The sequence below is a fragment of the Bombus vancouverensis genome, chromosome 3 (assembly GCF_051014615.1).
Source record: "Bombus vancouverensis nearcticus chromosome 3, iyBomVanc1_principal, whole genome shotgun sequence".
NCBI lineage: Eukaryota > Metazoa > Arthropoda > Insecta > Hymenoptera > Apidae > Bombus > Bombus vancouverensis.
The window spans coordinates 17,074,902-17,091,226 of NC_134913.1; the positions used below are offsets into that span (position 1 = coordinate 17,074,902).

Sequence of the window (16,325 nt, forward strand, 5' to 3'; positions counted from 1 at the left end):
CTGGAAGTACAACATGTTTAATGGATTAAGATAAGAGCATTGATAAAGCAAAATATGGGTCTAGAATAAAATGGAATCAACTATTTAATTTCCATTATAATTTATAACATTATTCGTTTGGTAATCATTTAAATAAATCATCGAGTGGAGTTCTTCTCCATGGTTAGGTCTGATAATTGATATCACTTTCCAAATCGATTATTTTTTGGAAATTGGTACAAGCTAAGAACTATATTTAAGATAAATATTTTTATGTGTTAGCGTTAATATAGAAATTAAAAGACAAATTGAACCAGTATATAAATGCTATATCTGCTTTTGTGTAATAGAACATCGTCGTCAATGTACGTAAACTTTTTAAAACAGTCTTCAACAATTTTGTGAGTAGGTAATATATACAATGTTACAATAAATGAATAGATATTAAAGCCTAAATTTTAGTTATTAAAGTCTAAATTTATGTTTTCAGAATTCCTTAATTTTTGGAGCGATATAGATATTTAATAATTGGAGGCAACAAAAGTTTCCTTAAAAAATAGATATCTATTTTATTCATTAAGATTAATTGCAATCCTTTTATAGACAAAATCATTTGGAACAAGTCTTACAATTATTGTTATTTATCAAACTAATAAAAAATTACAAAGACATGCATATGAATGCAACGTGTATAACTGTCAATCGATAATATTGAATGCTACATTGAAATGATAAGAATCTTTGCGAATACATATTCAACTACGACTGTTACATCTATATTCTATGTTATTTATGGTATATTATGACCAAATTCATATTATCAGATATTATTCTATATAATGTATGGTCTCCATGTGTTTGGTCAAAGTTCAGGAGCATAGAGGTTAAGGTTTATAACGTAATACATAAGTTATCATTTTAATTCTGTATGTTTCAAATGTTAACACCCCTTATTGAAAGCTCTTGATTTTTCTGTAATTATATACAAATATTTGGAATCATGAAGGAAGAAACATTAAAAGGTTGGCATCTTATATGGTGGTTATTTACATTATTTGGATTTCCAATTACTATCCCATGGTTGATATATCATTTCTTTGATATAATGCAACGAAAAAGAAGAAAAAGTATGTTAAGTGGGAAGGTAGATTATATCTCATTTGAATTTGTATTTTGTAAATTTTGGAAATAATCACCTGCTATATTTCAATTGACATTTTAGGTTGTGATAATAACTGGAGCCAGTTCTGGATTAGGAGAGGCATTAGCGCATATTTTCTATGACTGTGGCTGTAAACTTATTTTAATTTCTAGAAGAAAGGAGGAATTGCAAAGAGTGAAAAATGACCTAATGAATATTCATGTTGTATGTATCCATTGACAAAAATTTTTCCTAAAATTCATTGTAAACCATTTGACTTTATTTTAGACAATACCAACTCATCCTCCAGTAATTGTGCCATTAGATCTAACTAATATCAATTCTCTACAAACTGAAGTTTCAAAAATAATAGATATCCATGGAAAGATTGATATTTTGATTAATAATGCTGGCATTTCTTATAGAGGTGAAGTTGTTAATACAAATATGGATGTAGATATGAAAGTAATGCTTACAAATTACTTTGCTCAAATTGCTTTGACAAAAGGTAATTATTTAATCTTAATCCAATGAAATTTGTTGATTCTTTATCAAAATGTCTGCTGTGTCCCACAGCTGTCCTCCCATATATGATCCAGCAAAAGTCAGGTCACATAATATGTATTAGTAGCATACAGGGAAAAATTTCAATACCATACAGGTTAGGATATTTTATATTTAAATTTGAAAGCAATTCCTAAAAAATTTTAATTACCATTATTAATATGACAGGTCTGCATATGCAGCTTCTAAATATGCATTACAAGCCTGGTGCGATTGTTGTAGAGCAGAAATGTATGACCAAAATATAAAAGTTACAACTGTTAGTCCTGGTTATGTAAGAACCTCTCTTTCACAGAATGCATTAACAGGAAATGGGCAAATTTATGGAGGTTTGTAAACTAGAAACTTAATTAATCTTAGTAAAATGTAATTGTAAACATCAATGCAATTACAGTAATGGATAAAAACACGCAAGAGGGATATTCTCCAGAATATGTAGCAGATCGTATTTTAAAAGCAGTATTGAAAGAAGAGAAAGATGTGTTTATTGCACCATTTATTCCAAAATGTGCAGTATATTTACGCACTTTATGTCCATCATTGTATTTCTGGATAATGCAAAAACGAGCTAAAAAGGCAAAAGAATCATAATACTTAATATATGGTTATAACAAGGGGACAATTATTTGTTTCTTGTTATTTATAAAAACATTTAGTCTCTATCTTTATATTTATACTATCTTTTATTATTATGTTATAACTAAAATGAAATATACGTTGTAATAGATTTAATTTTATGCCAAGTTGATGGCAATCTTGAAAAGAGAATAATTTTATGGAATGCATTGGACAAAATTATATCCAAATTATATTTTATTATAATGCCAGTCATTGGTGGAATATGTTTACATTATATACATTTTAATACTACAAACGTGTTAATGGAATTTAGACTGAAGCACATTAAAATATATGTCATCTAAAACTTGAAAAGTCATGGAATATATAAAGATAAGTAATTACAGAAATTATGTTTTATAAATATAATAAAAGCTGTAAAATATAGACATATACAGAAAGTAAAGATACTTGCATAAATTTCACATAGAAAAATAAATGCTTGAAAATGCAGAGAAATAGAGACCTTTTAAGCTACAAATTACAGAACAGTAAATTTACCTAACACACCATTCGTCAAATGTATCTTTATCCATAGTAGATATTTTATTGCATATTCTCTTGTATGTTACAACTATAAAATATTATAAGTTGTATCATAACAAATATTTGGCTAATAACTGAGACATTCAAAGTATGACATATAATGTACAGCAATTGGTACGAACTTTGCTGTCATGGCAGGATTATCAACACTTATTTAAGTTTTTGTTATGTATCATCAGCGATTTTCTGTAAATTTTAATTTACATTAAAAGATTCTAATTGACGTTAACTTAATTGTAAAAAAAATACGAACACGTACTTTTTCATATTAACATAATGAAGCATTATATGTTTGTATTGTGCATAAAATGCACGCCATATGTAATAACTATATTTTATATTGGATTTATTGGTAAATGATATTATGCAAAGATAGTTAAACTCTTAAATTCTACATAAAATGTATTGGCCTGCTGATTTTATTTTCTTTTTTTTTTAATTTTTACCTCATATTATAGATTTTTTTAAATATTGAAACAATGTAGATGAATATTAGAAATTATACACTGATTGAAATAAACTTTACATTTTGTTTATGTTAAGGGAAAGTAGATATACAGTACTCAAGATTTGTCTAATGCAATTAGATTTCCTTACATATCATGTAAATATGTAAATAACAATTTTGTGTTATATCTGTTATATAGTCATAAAATCTTAGATGTTGGTATATTTTGTTTATATTTACAAGTAATTTGCAAGAATTATTTGACACATTACTCAACTTAAAATGTATCTAAAAATTTCTTATATTACGTCATGTAATATTTATTATTATCATTCACTTACAGAAATGTTTGTGACGTTTAACTTGATATCCCATGTGTTTGTATATAGCATGATAAGAGTCTTATGTAATTAACAAAAGTTTTGTGTATTATGCTGATTAAGATGTTTGCCAAATAATATTAGGACAAATTTTTTTTAGATATTTTCAAGAATGGCTTTTCCGAATATTAATATCTTTTGCATAGTGGACTATATCACTGGGTGAGAAAATCTAGGCAACATTCTCTTTAATACATCATATGCAGTGTATTCTATCTACTTTATTTACACTCTAAAAATATATAGTTCAAGTCCAACCTTTCAGGTGTACGTTTGCAATTTTGCATAAATCTAAGAACACTTATATTAGTAGTTATATCACATAAGTGATTGCATGAATATGATTGTGTCTTTCTTGTGTTAATATTAACTGTGATATAATCAACAAGATGAAGATCATAGAGTAACAATGTGGAGCCTTAAGAAGTATCATGTTTTAGATTCAAAGTGGTTTTAGAACAGGCTTTTTTTTAGTCTGTTTTATTAGATATTTTCCCTTTTATTGTAAAATCAGCATCCACCTGTGAGGTAGTGTCAAAACATAAAAGAAATATAAACATCAAACAAAAATAGATTTGCGTGACTCAACAATCCCCACTAATTTACATGAAATTGTAATTCACAGATTTCTATGCTAGGCCTTATTACGATCTTTTACAATATATCGTATGGCCTACCTTACTCTTTTTTAAAACTCAGATTTTTTTCTTTCTTGGTAGAAGAACATTTCATTTAAATGCCTGATAAACTCTCCAAGCACTGATGCTGAGAGCTACCAATGTAATAGTCGTGTGAAGAATTCTTCTTCTTGTATCATCTTTTCTTACGAGAAATGTTGGAGACGATGGTCCTAGAACTGCTAACAATTCTACATGTGGCAATTTGCTTGTGTCAGTCTCTACTTGATATTGGCAGCAGGGGTCAAACTGCCAAGAAACAGTATAAAGTCCACAGGATATTACAGATATAAAACCTAATGGACCACAAATATAGGGTTGGTCACCCCAAATTAAACCTGTGAAATATATAATAACATACTTTGTATAAAGAATAATATTTCAATATACACATATATAATATGAAACATAAGTTTTAAAAACCTGTAGTTATGGCAGCAAGACCAGACAATGCTGCAGTCTTATGAAGACAATTTCCTACTGCTATCCACCTGGAGGTTTCATCACCTAATTTAGATGGCTCAATAACAATTAAACTGCATTCAGATTCTAATGCTCTTTCTAGTTCATATTCAAATGTTTCATGTGCATTTTCATTATCGTATACCTCTTTGATGATGGCAACATTTGAGGAATCATCCCTGTAAGAAATCCGTACCTAATTGTCAAATAAATACTTTACATAAATTATATAAATTGCAATTACATTTAGATATAAATATAATTCCATCATTTCAAAATAATATTATATTATAATTTATACATACACAATAAAACATATAAATTGTACTCATTCTTATAAAGTTAAAAATGTATTTTTATATATCAATTGTGTAATTTAAATCAAACGGTATGATCCTTCTTACAACTTAATTCTTTTATGTGTTATGTAAGATGTTGTTTGGAGGTGATCAACGCTTTATTTGTTTGAATACAAACACATTTATAACAGAAACAATAACATTATCCTTAATGTTATATGTCTAAATAATATTTTATTGGATTCTAACAATATTTGTCAAATTAATATACATTTTAATGATTCAAAAATGTTACTGAGACTGACAGGAGACAAAAAAAAAGTGTAGGGAAAAAAATGAACATAGTACATAAAAATAATGAATTTTTATAATGAAATCATCTTTAATTTTGTCTTGAAATGGAAATTTACGGATTAGTAAAACATTCACGGACTTGTAGCAAAGATTATGAAAGATTAAACTCCTGAATTCCAGGGAGTAGATTCGAGGTTAATTTCATTTCAAAATTAATTATTACGTTATTATATTATATTACGGTATGTATATTAGTGTTAGTTAGAAGTATCAAGTTTTGTATAAAAAGCCGAAAATAATTTAGCCTACGAACCTGTCACCAGCTTCATCTACCATCTTTACAATCAGACTTCCAAACACTGGAACGTTGGTCTGGATGAACCGGAAAAGAAATCTCGAACATTGAACCGGATGTAAAAATCAGCTGATTCAATTTAAGCATTCGCATGAGTCAAGCCGTAGTTTGCAACTTAAGTTTGTTCAAACGTGCTTCTTTGTAAAGTCATATTTCTTCATTTACTTCAATATTTGATTACGTTTGGAAAGTAAGGGAGATATCATCCGCTAAGAAGGTACTTATAATTATTAGGTCATTCCTAGCAAAACCACATTTCACGAAATATATATCATTCGGATAGTGTGTGGTATTTTGTGAAATGTGACTTTCCTAGTATACCTAATTATAAAATAAAATTGCAGATATATCTTTTACCTTGTCACTCTATATTTATATCTGTACATTATATTTTATACAAATAATATATTTAAATACAAATTGCGATAGATCATATCAGGGATACATACGTATCTTTTTTAAAATCAAGTCTTATGAAATTCTTTATAGCTAAGATGTATAAATCTTTGCCTTAAATTTAGTATGATTTCAACTGTTACATTAATTCAATTGTTGAATCTATTATTCATACCTTAATGTGTTTGATAATATACATTGTTTAATTTCTTACAAGCGATATCAATTGTCAATGAATTATATTTAATTTTGATGTTTTTATAATATTTATCGTTTATTTTAAATCTTACAATTCACAAGTTGCAGATTATAAGCATTAGTAAATTCTCTTGCATAACAATAACAAGTTTAATAAATGACGCAAATGAAATTTTGTAATCAAATTTTACAAGTTACAAATTATTTGAGTATCCTATTCGATGCAAAAAGGAGAAGTATATAATTTATAACCTGCAATTTGATAGTTTACTAATATTATTAGTTGGTGAATTATTATGTAAGAGGGACGTGATCAAGAAAATTGGACGAAAATGGAATAAAAGAATAACGGCGAGATGATTAGTTGAAATTCTTACGCCGTGGCGCTATGTTCCAGAGGACGAATGGGGGACTAGTTTGGCGCTGGCGTAGCCTCGTACCCAAGAGGGCGTGCTACGGTCGATCGAGCGAGAGTGAGCGCTACGGACGGCATAGAGGCCGAGTTAAACGAGCCAGATCGCAGATGGACGTCCGCGGGAGCGTTCTGTCATGGAGAGCACAACGCGACGTGTCGTAAGTGTGCTCGAGTGTCGTCGTCGTCGTGGTCGTTGCCGTAGTGGTCGGGTGTGTAGTATTTCGGGTCGTATCACGGAATTATCACTGTGACAGTCGATATAGTATAAGCGTACATAAGGATCGTGGTGCTCGTGGTGCTACTATTGGTATATCGTGAACTGTGGCAAACGAATAATCACATCTTAGCCACGTCTCTACACAATCCAAGGCGAGTTTCGAGCAGCCAAAAAAGCAAGTGACCTTTCGTTCGATCGAATAATCGCGCCCTATCATGTGTGATTAACAGTTCGATTAGTCGAACGATCGATAGATCGGTGCTGTGACATGTTAACTGCGGTGCATGCTATTGTGTCTAATAATAGATTCGTGTGATTCGGAGTGCCGCGTAATCCACGTGCTCGCATCGAACAGCGTACAGTATTCGAGGGGAACATTATCAACAAGTCGATTGGGACGCGAGGGTGAATCGGATCGATCGAGTCATCTTGCTGTATATTGTATTTTTTCGACCAGATTCGTTTATCCGAATCATGTAAATATCGCAATAGCGACGGTAACCGGTACGTGTCACCTAAACGCGTGTGACATATAAACACACTGTAAACACACAAGCACGAGACAAGCGCGCTCGTTTGTATATGTTACGAAATTCGAACGGAGTCGAGCACGTATATTATTGGCCGAAGCGTATGTAAACATCGGGCAAAGAAGCGTATCGGAGTTTCTTCCGGTTACGGAGTCAACCATCACGAGAGAACATAATACGTTACTATTCATACATTGGCGCCGATTTGAGCACATTTCGCTCTCCTTGACTAAGCGAGTGTCGCTTCGATGTACGGTCGATCCTCGAACGTGTCACGAATCTGACTGCACGCGAGATACAAACGAAATCGACGAAACATATCGAGAACATATCGTTGCCGGTCGATAGTTCGATAAATGACGATCCTCGCGCGAAACGAGAATACGAAATCCTGTTAACTCGATCCGTTAACGTAACGGACACGCGGAGAGTGGCCGCTGGGGACTGACTCGTTGTCGGTGGTGGCGCGCGTCTGTGTAAAAGCCAAAATTATACAGAATTCGTACAAATTTAAATAAATGAAATTAATACTCTAAACGAATAAAATCACTCCTCGATAAAACTGTCTCATCGCGTGCAGAAAGAACAACTTTGGGAAATCGTGTTTTGGAGTTTCACGTTCGAGTAATCGATATCAGCCGATTTTTGTCGTACGAAATCGATACGCATTTGGTTTATGCGCGTTTAGTTTGTGCGCACTTAGCCGACGCGCATTTAGTCGGTGCGTATTTCGTCGGTACGTATTTAGCCAGCGCGTTTTTAGCCGGCGTGCATTTAGTCGGTGCGTATTTGCTCGGTGCGTTTTCGGTGCTTGTGAACGGAGGTGAACCGGAGGGTGAGGAATAAAGAAAAAGGGGGCGAGAGACGAACGATGGTGCTGTCCGGTCGTCGCGGTTAATTCGCACGTGTCGCGATGTCGGGCGGCACGGCGGGCGTCCGTGGCACCGGCGCCGAGTGCAGGAAGTTCGCGCCGAACATATTCAACAAGAGCAAGTGCAGCAGCTGCTTCAAGCAGAAGGAGGAGCACAGCGCGGAGGCTCTGGAATGCAACAGGGTGAGTTTTGCTTGATGGACTCTCTGTCTCCCTTCCTTTCTCTCTCTTTCTTCTTCCCTGCGTGCGCCTTTTCTTCTCTCTTGCTCGCTATCTATCCTTCTCTGTCTGTATTCTTTGTCTCACTCTAACGTATAGTTGCGTATGTATCTCTATCTCGTTTTTACTCACGCGTGCGTACTCGGTCCATCGCGAGCGGCATTTTCTCTTTCTTGCTCGCCCTCGAATTCCTTGCCGTGATCGGGACCAGCCAGAAGGACGAAGGTCCTGACGTTCGAGATGTCGATGTTATGTAAGATGAGCGTGCACGGTGAACACGATTAGTCCGCGGAACGAACCAACGGTTTTCAACTCAGACACCCGTGTAGCTTCTCTTTTCAGGCTTTCGTCGCGCCGATGTAGCGGTTCGTTCGTCATGATTAGACCGTCGATGTTTTTGCGTTTCGGAGATATTTCAAGATGCAAAAATGTACAGAAGATATATAATTAAAGTACAATGAGTAAAGTATAATATGCAGGGGTGTGTTGCGTTTTGTAAGAAACCGCGCGTTAACGAATCATATAGGTTATACCAGTTCCGGTATACAAAATCTGTAGATGTTCTATAATTATCTGTGTGTAATTATTTACGAAGATTACCTATATTTTTAAAAGATTTAGAATAGTATGAAGGATCGGTAGATGTTCCATAACTATTATGACGTTGATGTATACAAAAATGTAGATTTTCAGATGATTCACAATTATTTACCTATTCATATTTTATTTATATTTCTCAAGTATCATATCGCGTACGTGTAATTGTATATTTTCCATTATCGTTATACCACTGTTTTATCAGCAAACAGTCCATTTATATCACGTGCATTCATTAATTCCTGTACGGTTTATCCATTGAAGTGATAAATCGCAGGAACAATGAAAAATAGGGTTATAGAGGGTTATAGAGATTATAACGTTTTATAGACAGTCCATTTTACTCGTTATAATATTAAATGAGCGAAATAAATGTCTTTTCTTATGTTCATAAAAATATTGACTCGCATAAATATCCAGCCATGAAACTATATGAATATATGTGTATATATACACACGATTCGTTTATCGCAATTCCATGCGCGTCGTCTCGCAATTATAATCTGTATTTGGTATTAGAATATAGCCAGAGTGTGAGAATACCGAGGTTGGACTTATTATCGTTATAATCGAAATCTATTTCTGGTAAATGGAAAAACGCACGGTACGTTTGATTCGCCGTAGAGTTAAAAAGAAAGGAAAAAAAAAGTGAAATATAAGTGGAATTCAAGGTTGACGCAGATAGATGGAAGAAATCGCTATTGGCGGAGGCGTTGAGGGCTTTTCAAGGTTAATCTCGATCAATCCGATCAAGTCTTTCAAAATGTATCTTTTAAATAGACCGAAGGCCTCAAGAATATCAACGTTCTTGTATCTTTCTCTAAAAAATGAAGTTTTTTTGGATCCTCGAAATTATTCCTCCCCCCAACCTCTTTTCCATCCGTTTTTCTACTAAAATTTTTCGAATCCTCGAGATTATCTTCTTCCTCGTTCTTTTTCTCTTTATTTTTCGAAGTCGTGGCTGTTTCGATTGAATCGTAATAGTAATTTACAAACGAATGCGCGAAAAAGTAGCATCGCCACGGGCTCCGGGACATAAATACGTGGCACGCGGTACAAGTTAGGAGACGTTAAAAGAAGAAGAACAGGAATCTTTATAGTACGGTTTTCTTCCTTTTGCCTGTGGTTTTTATTTACAACGGGGCCCGGTACGGTCGTCGATGAGCAAAATTGCCTCGTAAAAGTGGAGCCCTCGAGGGGGGTGAGGGTGGGCCGCAGAATAAAAGCGTTAAAAATCAATTCACGCTGCGGATCGTACGGTACCGTACTCGAAACGCCAGCACAGGAACACCGTTCAAGTTTTAGGACACCTACAGCTTTCGCGCGAAACGCGACAATTAAACTAAAGCATAACGAAACGATTAATCGATCAGAATTTTGTATTCGCGCGAGGCTACGATTCAACGCATGTAGGCAAGTGCGAAAGTACAATATTTGAACACTTGTAGACACCTTTTAAGAAATATGGAGAAGTTTATACGAAGTCTGAATCTGTATCGTAAAATCGTTTATCATACGCGTGAAATTAATTAAGCGTAAATACTTACGATAGAAATAATACGAGCGTCAAAATTGACGAACACAGCGATGAAAAGATGCTACAGATGCGAGCAAGAACTTGGTCACGTCGAATTAAAGAGATCGTTGTTACAAGAGTGTTACAACTTATGTTCGACGTTTCAAACGAGATGACAATTCCTAGACGATTTGATAATTTTCTAATTATGGATATTTATTTAAGTTTTCGTAGAAGTCGAAATACGTATGAACGTGTAATATGTTAAGAACAGTCGTCTGTTTAAAATCTGTTCGATAAGACGACGTTTATTGTCTTTTTTTCTTTTTTTTTTTTGTTTCGTTTCTGGTTCTCTCGATTCTCCAGAGTTTCTTCCATTCTCCACGATTATCCGTTTTTCTGTTGCTCTCGAGTATCTCTCTGGTTGGTTTTTACGCAGCAATCGATTCCAGAAGAGAAAAGGGGACTTTGAATAGGTATAAACGCTTTTTGCGGTATACGGTATAGAGAAACATATCCATAGCCGATACGATGAATGACGAGCGGCGTTTCTGGTTTCCGCTAATGACGCCAGGAAAATTGCACGCCGCATGAAACGCGCTGCATAATATATTGATTTTACCTACGGATGTTTCCATTGGGAAATGTTTGCGAAACTTTGTATCGATGTCAGAGCTGCGTAATTTATTTCGTTTATGTCGCGTGACGCGCGTGCATATTAATTTTCAATATGCATACGAACATTGAAATATAGGAAATTGAAAATATAGGAGATTTAGCTCTGAAATATAACCGCTTGCCCCTCTATCTTATCTCGAGAGTCATTTGCATATTTTGTGTTTACGAAAGAGACTTCTTAAAATTCGCGCAATATCATTTCCTCGCTATTTCTTTCACATAGATTCTACGATGACACGAAACGTAGTATTATTAACGTAGTATTATAAACTTTGGTCGTTAACGGTTTAATTAATGAATTATCGTACAAAGAGACTCGAGTCTCGTTATATCGCATGGCCAAAAACCCGAACGAGTAGAATAAAATGTAAAGAAGAGGTGGGTGGTCGTAAAATTCGTACGGCATCTTGCGACGAGATTCTTGAAAAGCTGTTCTCCTGTTTCCAAGAAAGAAAATAGAATTGGAAGAAGAGCGAGGGTAGTCGTGAAATTCTCGCGATCTATGAGCTTCTCGAGGAGAAAGGGAAAGATCACGAATCTATTGCCCTTTTACGCTTTTTTCGGTCAGAGGCCAGGACAATTTCGTACACGTACAATGGGACACGTCGCCCGTGCCGAGGCCGTTGCAAATTTCGGAATGTCGGCAGCCTTGCGACCTGTTCTCGGTGCATTCCAGCCGTCTTCTCGCGGCACCCCAACAGCACAGGCCCTTTCGAGAGTTGTTGGCTTGTCGGCTTTCGCCTGGATGCGGTATCTCTGTATCGGTTTATTCTCCACCTCTTCGCCTCTCTGTCTCGCCGATCTGCACAGGTTTCTTGGCTTCTTTCTTTCTTCCTCTGTCTCTCTACTTCTCGCTGTTGTCCCCCATATAAACCGCAAATAACGAATGCATACGCAATCCAACCTTTCTTTGCCCCTTGGTCGCACGGTTCTTCGTCTCGCGGCTCGTAATTTGACGAGGAGAGTCTCGAATCGAAGGAATTTGACCTTTTACAACGTTTCTCGCGGCGGCCCTCTCCCGGATCGTTTCTACGAGTTACGACTATCGCGGAAGTGCAAGCTGATTGCGTGAATACCTGTAAAACGCGTGTTCCACACCGATTCCACGTAGGTCTTAAAGGTTAGAGGATCGGGCAGTTCGAAGATCGGGCAATCGTTGGCGAATGAATTTTTATCGATCACGATCGATATATCTTCCAGTTAAATTACGGCAGTTTCTATGTTTCTTTTTTATATCGGGTACAAGACATCGATAGAAAGTTGCTGTTTGTGCGAATTTAGATTTTTACGAACGCAACCAACGAGGATTCGTTTCGTTCATTAAATACTACGAGAAGTACTCTGCGTCAGATACGTTGTATTAGGTTGTGCGAAAAATGTCTTTCTTTCGCAAACATGTTTTTTACGACAGTGTTTTTTACATCTTCATACAAACGTGAAACCAAGTGTGTGAAATGTCGCGGTGTTTATCTCAACAGAAGAAAATGGATCGTACGCAATTGGACAAAATAATATAAAACAAAAAACGTTGTGCGTCTATTATTTCTTCATAAAACGAAAGAAACGGAGAATCTAATATGTTCGTGTACGCTTTTACTCTCTTAAGTTTTCTATAAATGCATAATATTCGCGATCGAATCGTCGTTATTTCCTCCACAGCGTGGATCAGACGTTCAACGACTGGAAATAGAAAAATGTGACTCTTCGTTAACTACTTTGAACTGTGTGATCCATTCTGTTTAATTGGATCCTCGATGTTGTGTTCTCATTGTCAATTTCAATTCATTAAGTTCGACCGTGTTGTCCTTACGGTGACGTTGTAACTTCGACGATGCTCGAAGTCATCCTGTCGACAAGGAAATGTTCCGATGCTCGTCATCGATTCCCCTTCACGTTTAATTATATCATAACGATGAACACGCAACAAAAGATCCTTTCGATAATCAATCCCATAGACCTAAATAATTTCCACTGTCAATCTCGTTGGCTGTTCAAAAGCGAAGCATGAAAATCTCATTGAATTTCCACGAATTTGCCTAAACGCTGCACCGCGTTGTTACACCACTTGGAACGTTCAGTTACGAAGGAAACACAAAGAAGTCTCTGACGATTTCTCTAAATATTCGCTCGATAGACAACAACGTTATACTCAAATATCGACTCTAAAACGAGGAAATATCTCTGGAAATTTCGTCTCGCGATCGGACGATCCCCAAAAGCTAAAGGAACTGGAGTTTCGACTCGGATCCATCGAATCGCCTAACGGAGATCGCGGTTTTACCGCGTTTAATTATGACTTTTCGCGCGGTTCGTGGCTCGATACGCGGTTTAATTCCTGTAATCAGCGGCTTCCCGTTCGTCCGAGGATTCTGGGTTCGCGAACGTGAGAAAGTGATGAAAAGTAGCCGGGTGCTCGGTATCGAACGAGAAGAGAGTCAGGCTACGAGATCGACGAAGGATTCTTCGAGTTGCGTACGAAGTCCGTTGTTGTTTCTGGACAAGAAAAAGATAGAAAGAGAGAAAGGCTGAGAGATGGATAAGGAGCCCGGGGGCCGCGTTGTTCACGACCAACCATTATCGGTCCGTGGCTCCGTATTTTCTGTCCGATTACTTCTTCGTGAGCGCCTCGGTAAGTGGCCTTCGAGAAATAATTTCCTCTGGGGTTTCGTGGCCATTCTCGAGTCCCTGAAATTTTGATCCGGTGAAACGATTTCGAGATGCCTTACGGTACCATTCCCTCGTCTCTTTCTCTCTTTCGTTCTCCGTTGTTGTTGCTGGTGCACGCGTTATCCGCACGAGCCTGCAGATGCGTGCACATATTTCTGTTTTCGCTATCGATTATGTTAAGCTCAGGCGAACACGCGTCCACGATTCACCGTGAAACCTTTCTTTTCCTACGTCTTAATTTCGAGATATTTGTATACCTTAGGCAGCGGATAATCGTGGATTTCGCTTTTAAATTCTTCCGTCGAAAGAGAAAACACTCCACAGCGATATAATTTGGGAATTTATCGCCAGTAGTTTGAATTTTCTTGCGTCCAGTCTGCGTAAGACGACCTTTCGCCAATGTCGTCTTTGTTCTCCAGTATTTTTATCCCAAGAGAAGCAAGGACCAGCGAATTTCTTATTTAAATTCTTCTATAGAAAGAGATATTTCGAGGAATCTTTTGCACTTGGTATAAACTCGGTTTTCTTTCTTAGCAGAGAAAGTTGCTTGGTGCAAGTTTAATCTGAAATATATTTGGCAAATCACGTACTTGTTATTGTATGTATATTTGAGGAAGCGCAAGCACTAGGTAGTCGAAGCAACGAAAGTACTTTGTTATCAGAAGTTTATCCGCGTATCGATACATCGTCGTAGTCTTATCGATTCGGAACGAAACCAGGCAAGCTTGGGATCAGAAAGATATATCGTTCTGCCATTGACTACCTTCATACGTACGTTGTTTCATTTGTTTTCAATGCGCATCACTGTGCTGTGGTATTCACTTAATTAAGGGTGTTCGTGATTAGCGAGTAATTTCTGATTCTTCGATTCGCTGGCAATTAGGGTGCGTTATTGCGCAACTATCTGTAACAATTTGCTTCCCGGTGAAATCAGCCCGTTTTGATAACGGGACACGAGTGTATGTAGCGTATCGAATTCGATACGGACTCGCCAACATTACGAAACTGCGAATTTTCCCTACAATTCGTTTCTTTTCACATCTTTATCGAGCGACGAGTAAACTTTCATACAACGATTCTACCAACGATTTATGGAAAAAGTAGCTTTTCCGATTCTTTTCCGATATAAATGTTCGCGTGCCAGCAGCTTTTAAAAAGGGTAAAACATTTTAACGGTTAAATACATTTTTCTATATTTCACCAAATTAACGTTTACCTTTGTAATAGAGTCTTTTGAGTCACGAAGAACTCTAGTATAGTCTAAGAGACTATACTAAAAGTAAATTACGATAATATCGATGAATAATTCATGTGACTCTAGCGAACTCTTTAATTAAGGTGAAGTTTCCTCGATAAAAATTAACAGATTTGCAGGGGAAATTGCAGAATTCCACAAGCATTTTCTCAAACGTCCCTTCGCTCACGATCTTCGATTTAAAGCCAAACGAAAGAAGATCTAATCTGCTCATTAGCAAAAGTTCAGCTTCACTTCCACCGTGTTGTATCTTCCCTCGATACAATTTATAATTCGATGATTATCTGTAGGTACTAGCGCGTATACAGCGGTGCGCGATGTCGATAACGTTCGCGATCTCTGCGTGCCAACCTGGCATAAATTTCATCGGTTTAAAAAGGGCTGTCGTTTTCGCCCAAGTCACGACAAATTATTGATGATCTTATGGACAGGCAATAGAGATCGTTATCGAGAGCTCGCTTCACAGAAAGGTCGTGTCGTGCAACACGACATCGCAAAAACCTTCAAATACCTGTTCGCGTTGTGTTCACCGGGAAGAAATGGCCACGGTTTTCAAGCGGACACGGCCCTCGCGGGGAACATAGAACGGTCCTGGTCTCTTCTTGCGTTCTCGCCGCTCTTCGACACACGTTCAATCCTCCATCGTTGTATATCAAAACATAAATCCTTTCTCTGGATCCCACGCGCCGTGGATAAAAAACTACACAGGCTCGCGAAATTACTCGAACATTCGTAGACATATTTTTACGAATTACGCTAGGAATTATTTTACGAATAGTTTCGAAATCTCATTGGTACTCGATTATCGCGATTACATTGGTCAATCTTGAAACCAAGCTGAAAATACGTATAGAAATTACAAGATAGTTGCACGTGCACCTTGTTGAAGGTACGGAATTTGTTCAAGAACCTTGCACGTACAATGTTGCGCGTATAATTGAAAATTAAGCGAAGATACAAAGTACGTAGAGATGTAAGTTAATAACGAGAAACGTAGGTAAAT

At 36.3% G+C, this 16,325-nt stretch overlaps 3 protein-coding genes across 6 annotated transcripts in view; 2 read left to right on the top strand and 1 right to left on the bottom strand.

The window, feature by feature from the left end:
* The first annotated feature begins 766 nt into the window (after positions 1-766).
* Positions 767-3,077, top strand: LOC117154328 (dehydrogenase/reductase SDR family protein 7-like). Its single transcript, XM_076627998.1, has 7 exons — positions 767-877; positions 986-1,123; positions 1,202-1,345; positions 1,409-1,628; positions 1,697-1,781; positions 1,853-2,013; positions 2,079-3,077. Exons 1-7 carry the CDS (start codon positions 782-784, stop codon positions 2,273-2,275), a joined length of 1,041 nt encoding a protein of 346 aa, XP_076484113.1. The 5' UTR covers positions 767-781; the 3' UTR covers positions 2,276-3,077.
* Positions 3,078-4,154: 1,077 nt separating this feature from the next.
* Positions 4,155-5,800, bottom strand: Pmi (Transmembrane protein Pmi). Its single transcript, XM_033329249.2, has 3 exons — positions 5,722-5,800; positions 4,777-4,994; positions 4,155-4,691 (listed from the first exon to the last, which is right to left on the bottom strand). Exons 1-3 carry the CDS (start codon positions 5,742-5,744, stop codon positions 4,405-4,407), a joined length of 528 nt encoding a protein of 175 aa, XP_033185140.1. The 5' UTR covers positions 5,745-5,800; the 3' UTR covers positions 4,155-4,404.
* Positions 5,801-6,858: 1,058 nt separating this feature from the next.
* The window catches only part of osp (myosin phosphatase Rho interacting protein outspread), a 213,106-nt gene continuing 203,639 nt past the window's right edge, over positions 6,859-16,325 (top strand). For 3 of the 4 annotated variants that reach the window (XM_033328207.2, XM_076628023.1, XM_076628025.1), the window contains exon 1: positions 6,859-8,573. In XM_033328207.2, the coding sequence (XP_033184098.1) occupies positions 8,433-8,573 (141 nt within the window). In that variant the 5' untranslated portion in view covers positions 6,859-8,432. The remainder of the gene's footprint in view (positions 8,574-16,325) is intronic. The other variant, XM_076628024.1, reaches the window with a different exon arrangement.

Excerpts from the sequence above, each read along its gene's own strand:
- Pmi (XM_033329249.2), bottom strand. The coding sequence starts at position 5,744 with ATGGTAGATGAAGCTGGTGACAG. Across the intron at positions 4,995-5,721 it reads GTAGATGAAGCTGGTGACAG|GGATGATTCCTCAAATGTTG; the intron begins GTTCGTAGGCTA and ends GATTTCTTACAG. Across the intron at positions 4,692-4,776 it reads TCTTGCTGCCATAACTACAG|GTTTAATTTGGGGTGACCAA; the intron begins GTTTTTAAAACT and ends TATATTTCACAG.
- LOC117154328 (XM_076627998.1), top strand. The coding sequence starts at position 782 with ATGACCAAATTCATATTATCAGATATTATTCTATATAATGTATGGTCT. Across the intron at positions 1,629-1,696 it reads TCAAATTGCTTTGACAAAAG|CTGTCCTCCCATATATGATC; the intron begins GTAATTATTTAA and ends TGTGTCCCACAG. Across the intron at positions 2,014-2,078 it reads AAATGGGCAAATTTATGGAG|TAATGGATAAAAACACGCAA; the intron begins GTTTGTAAACTA and ends ATGCAATTACAG.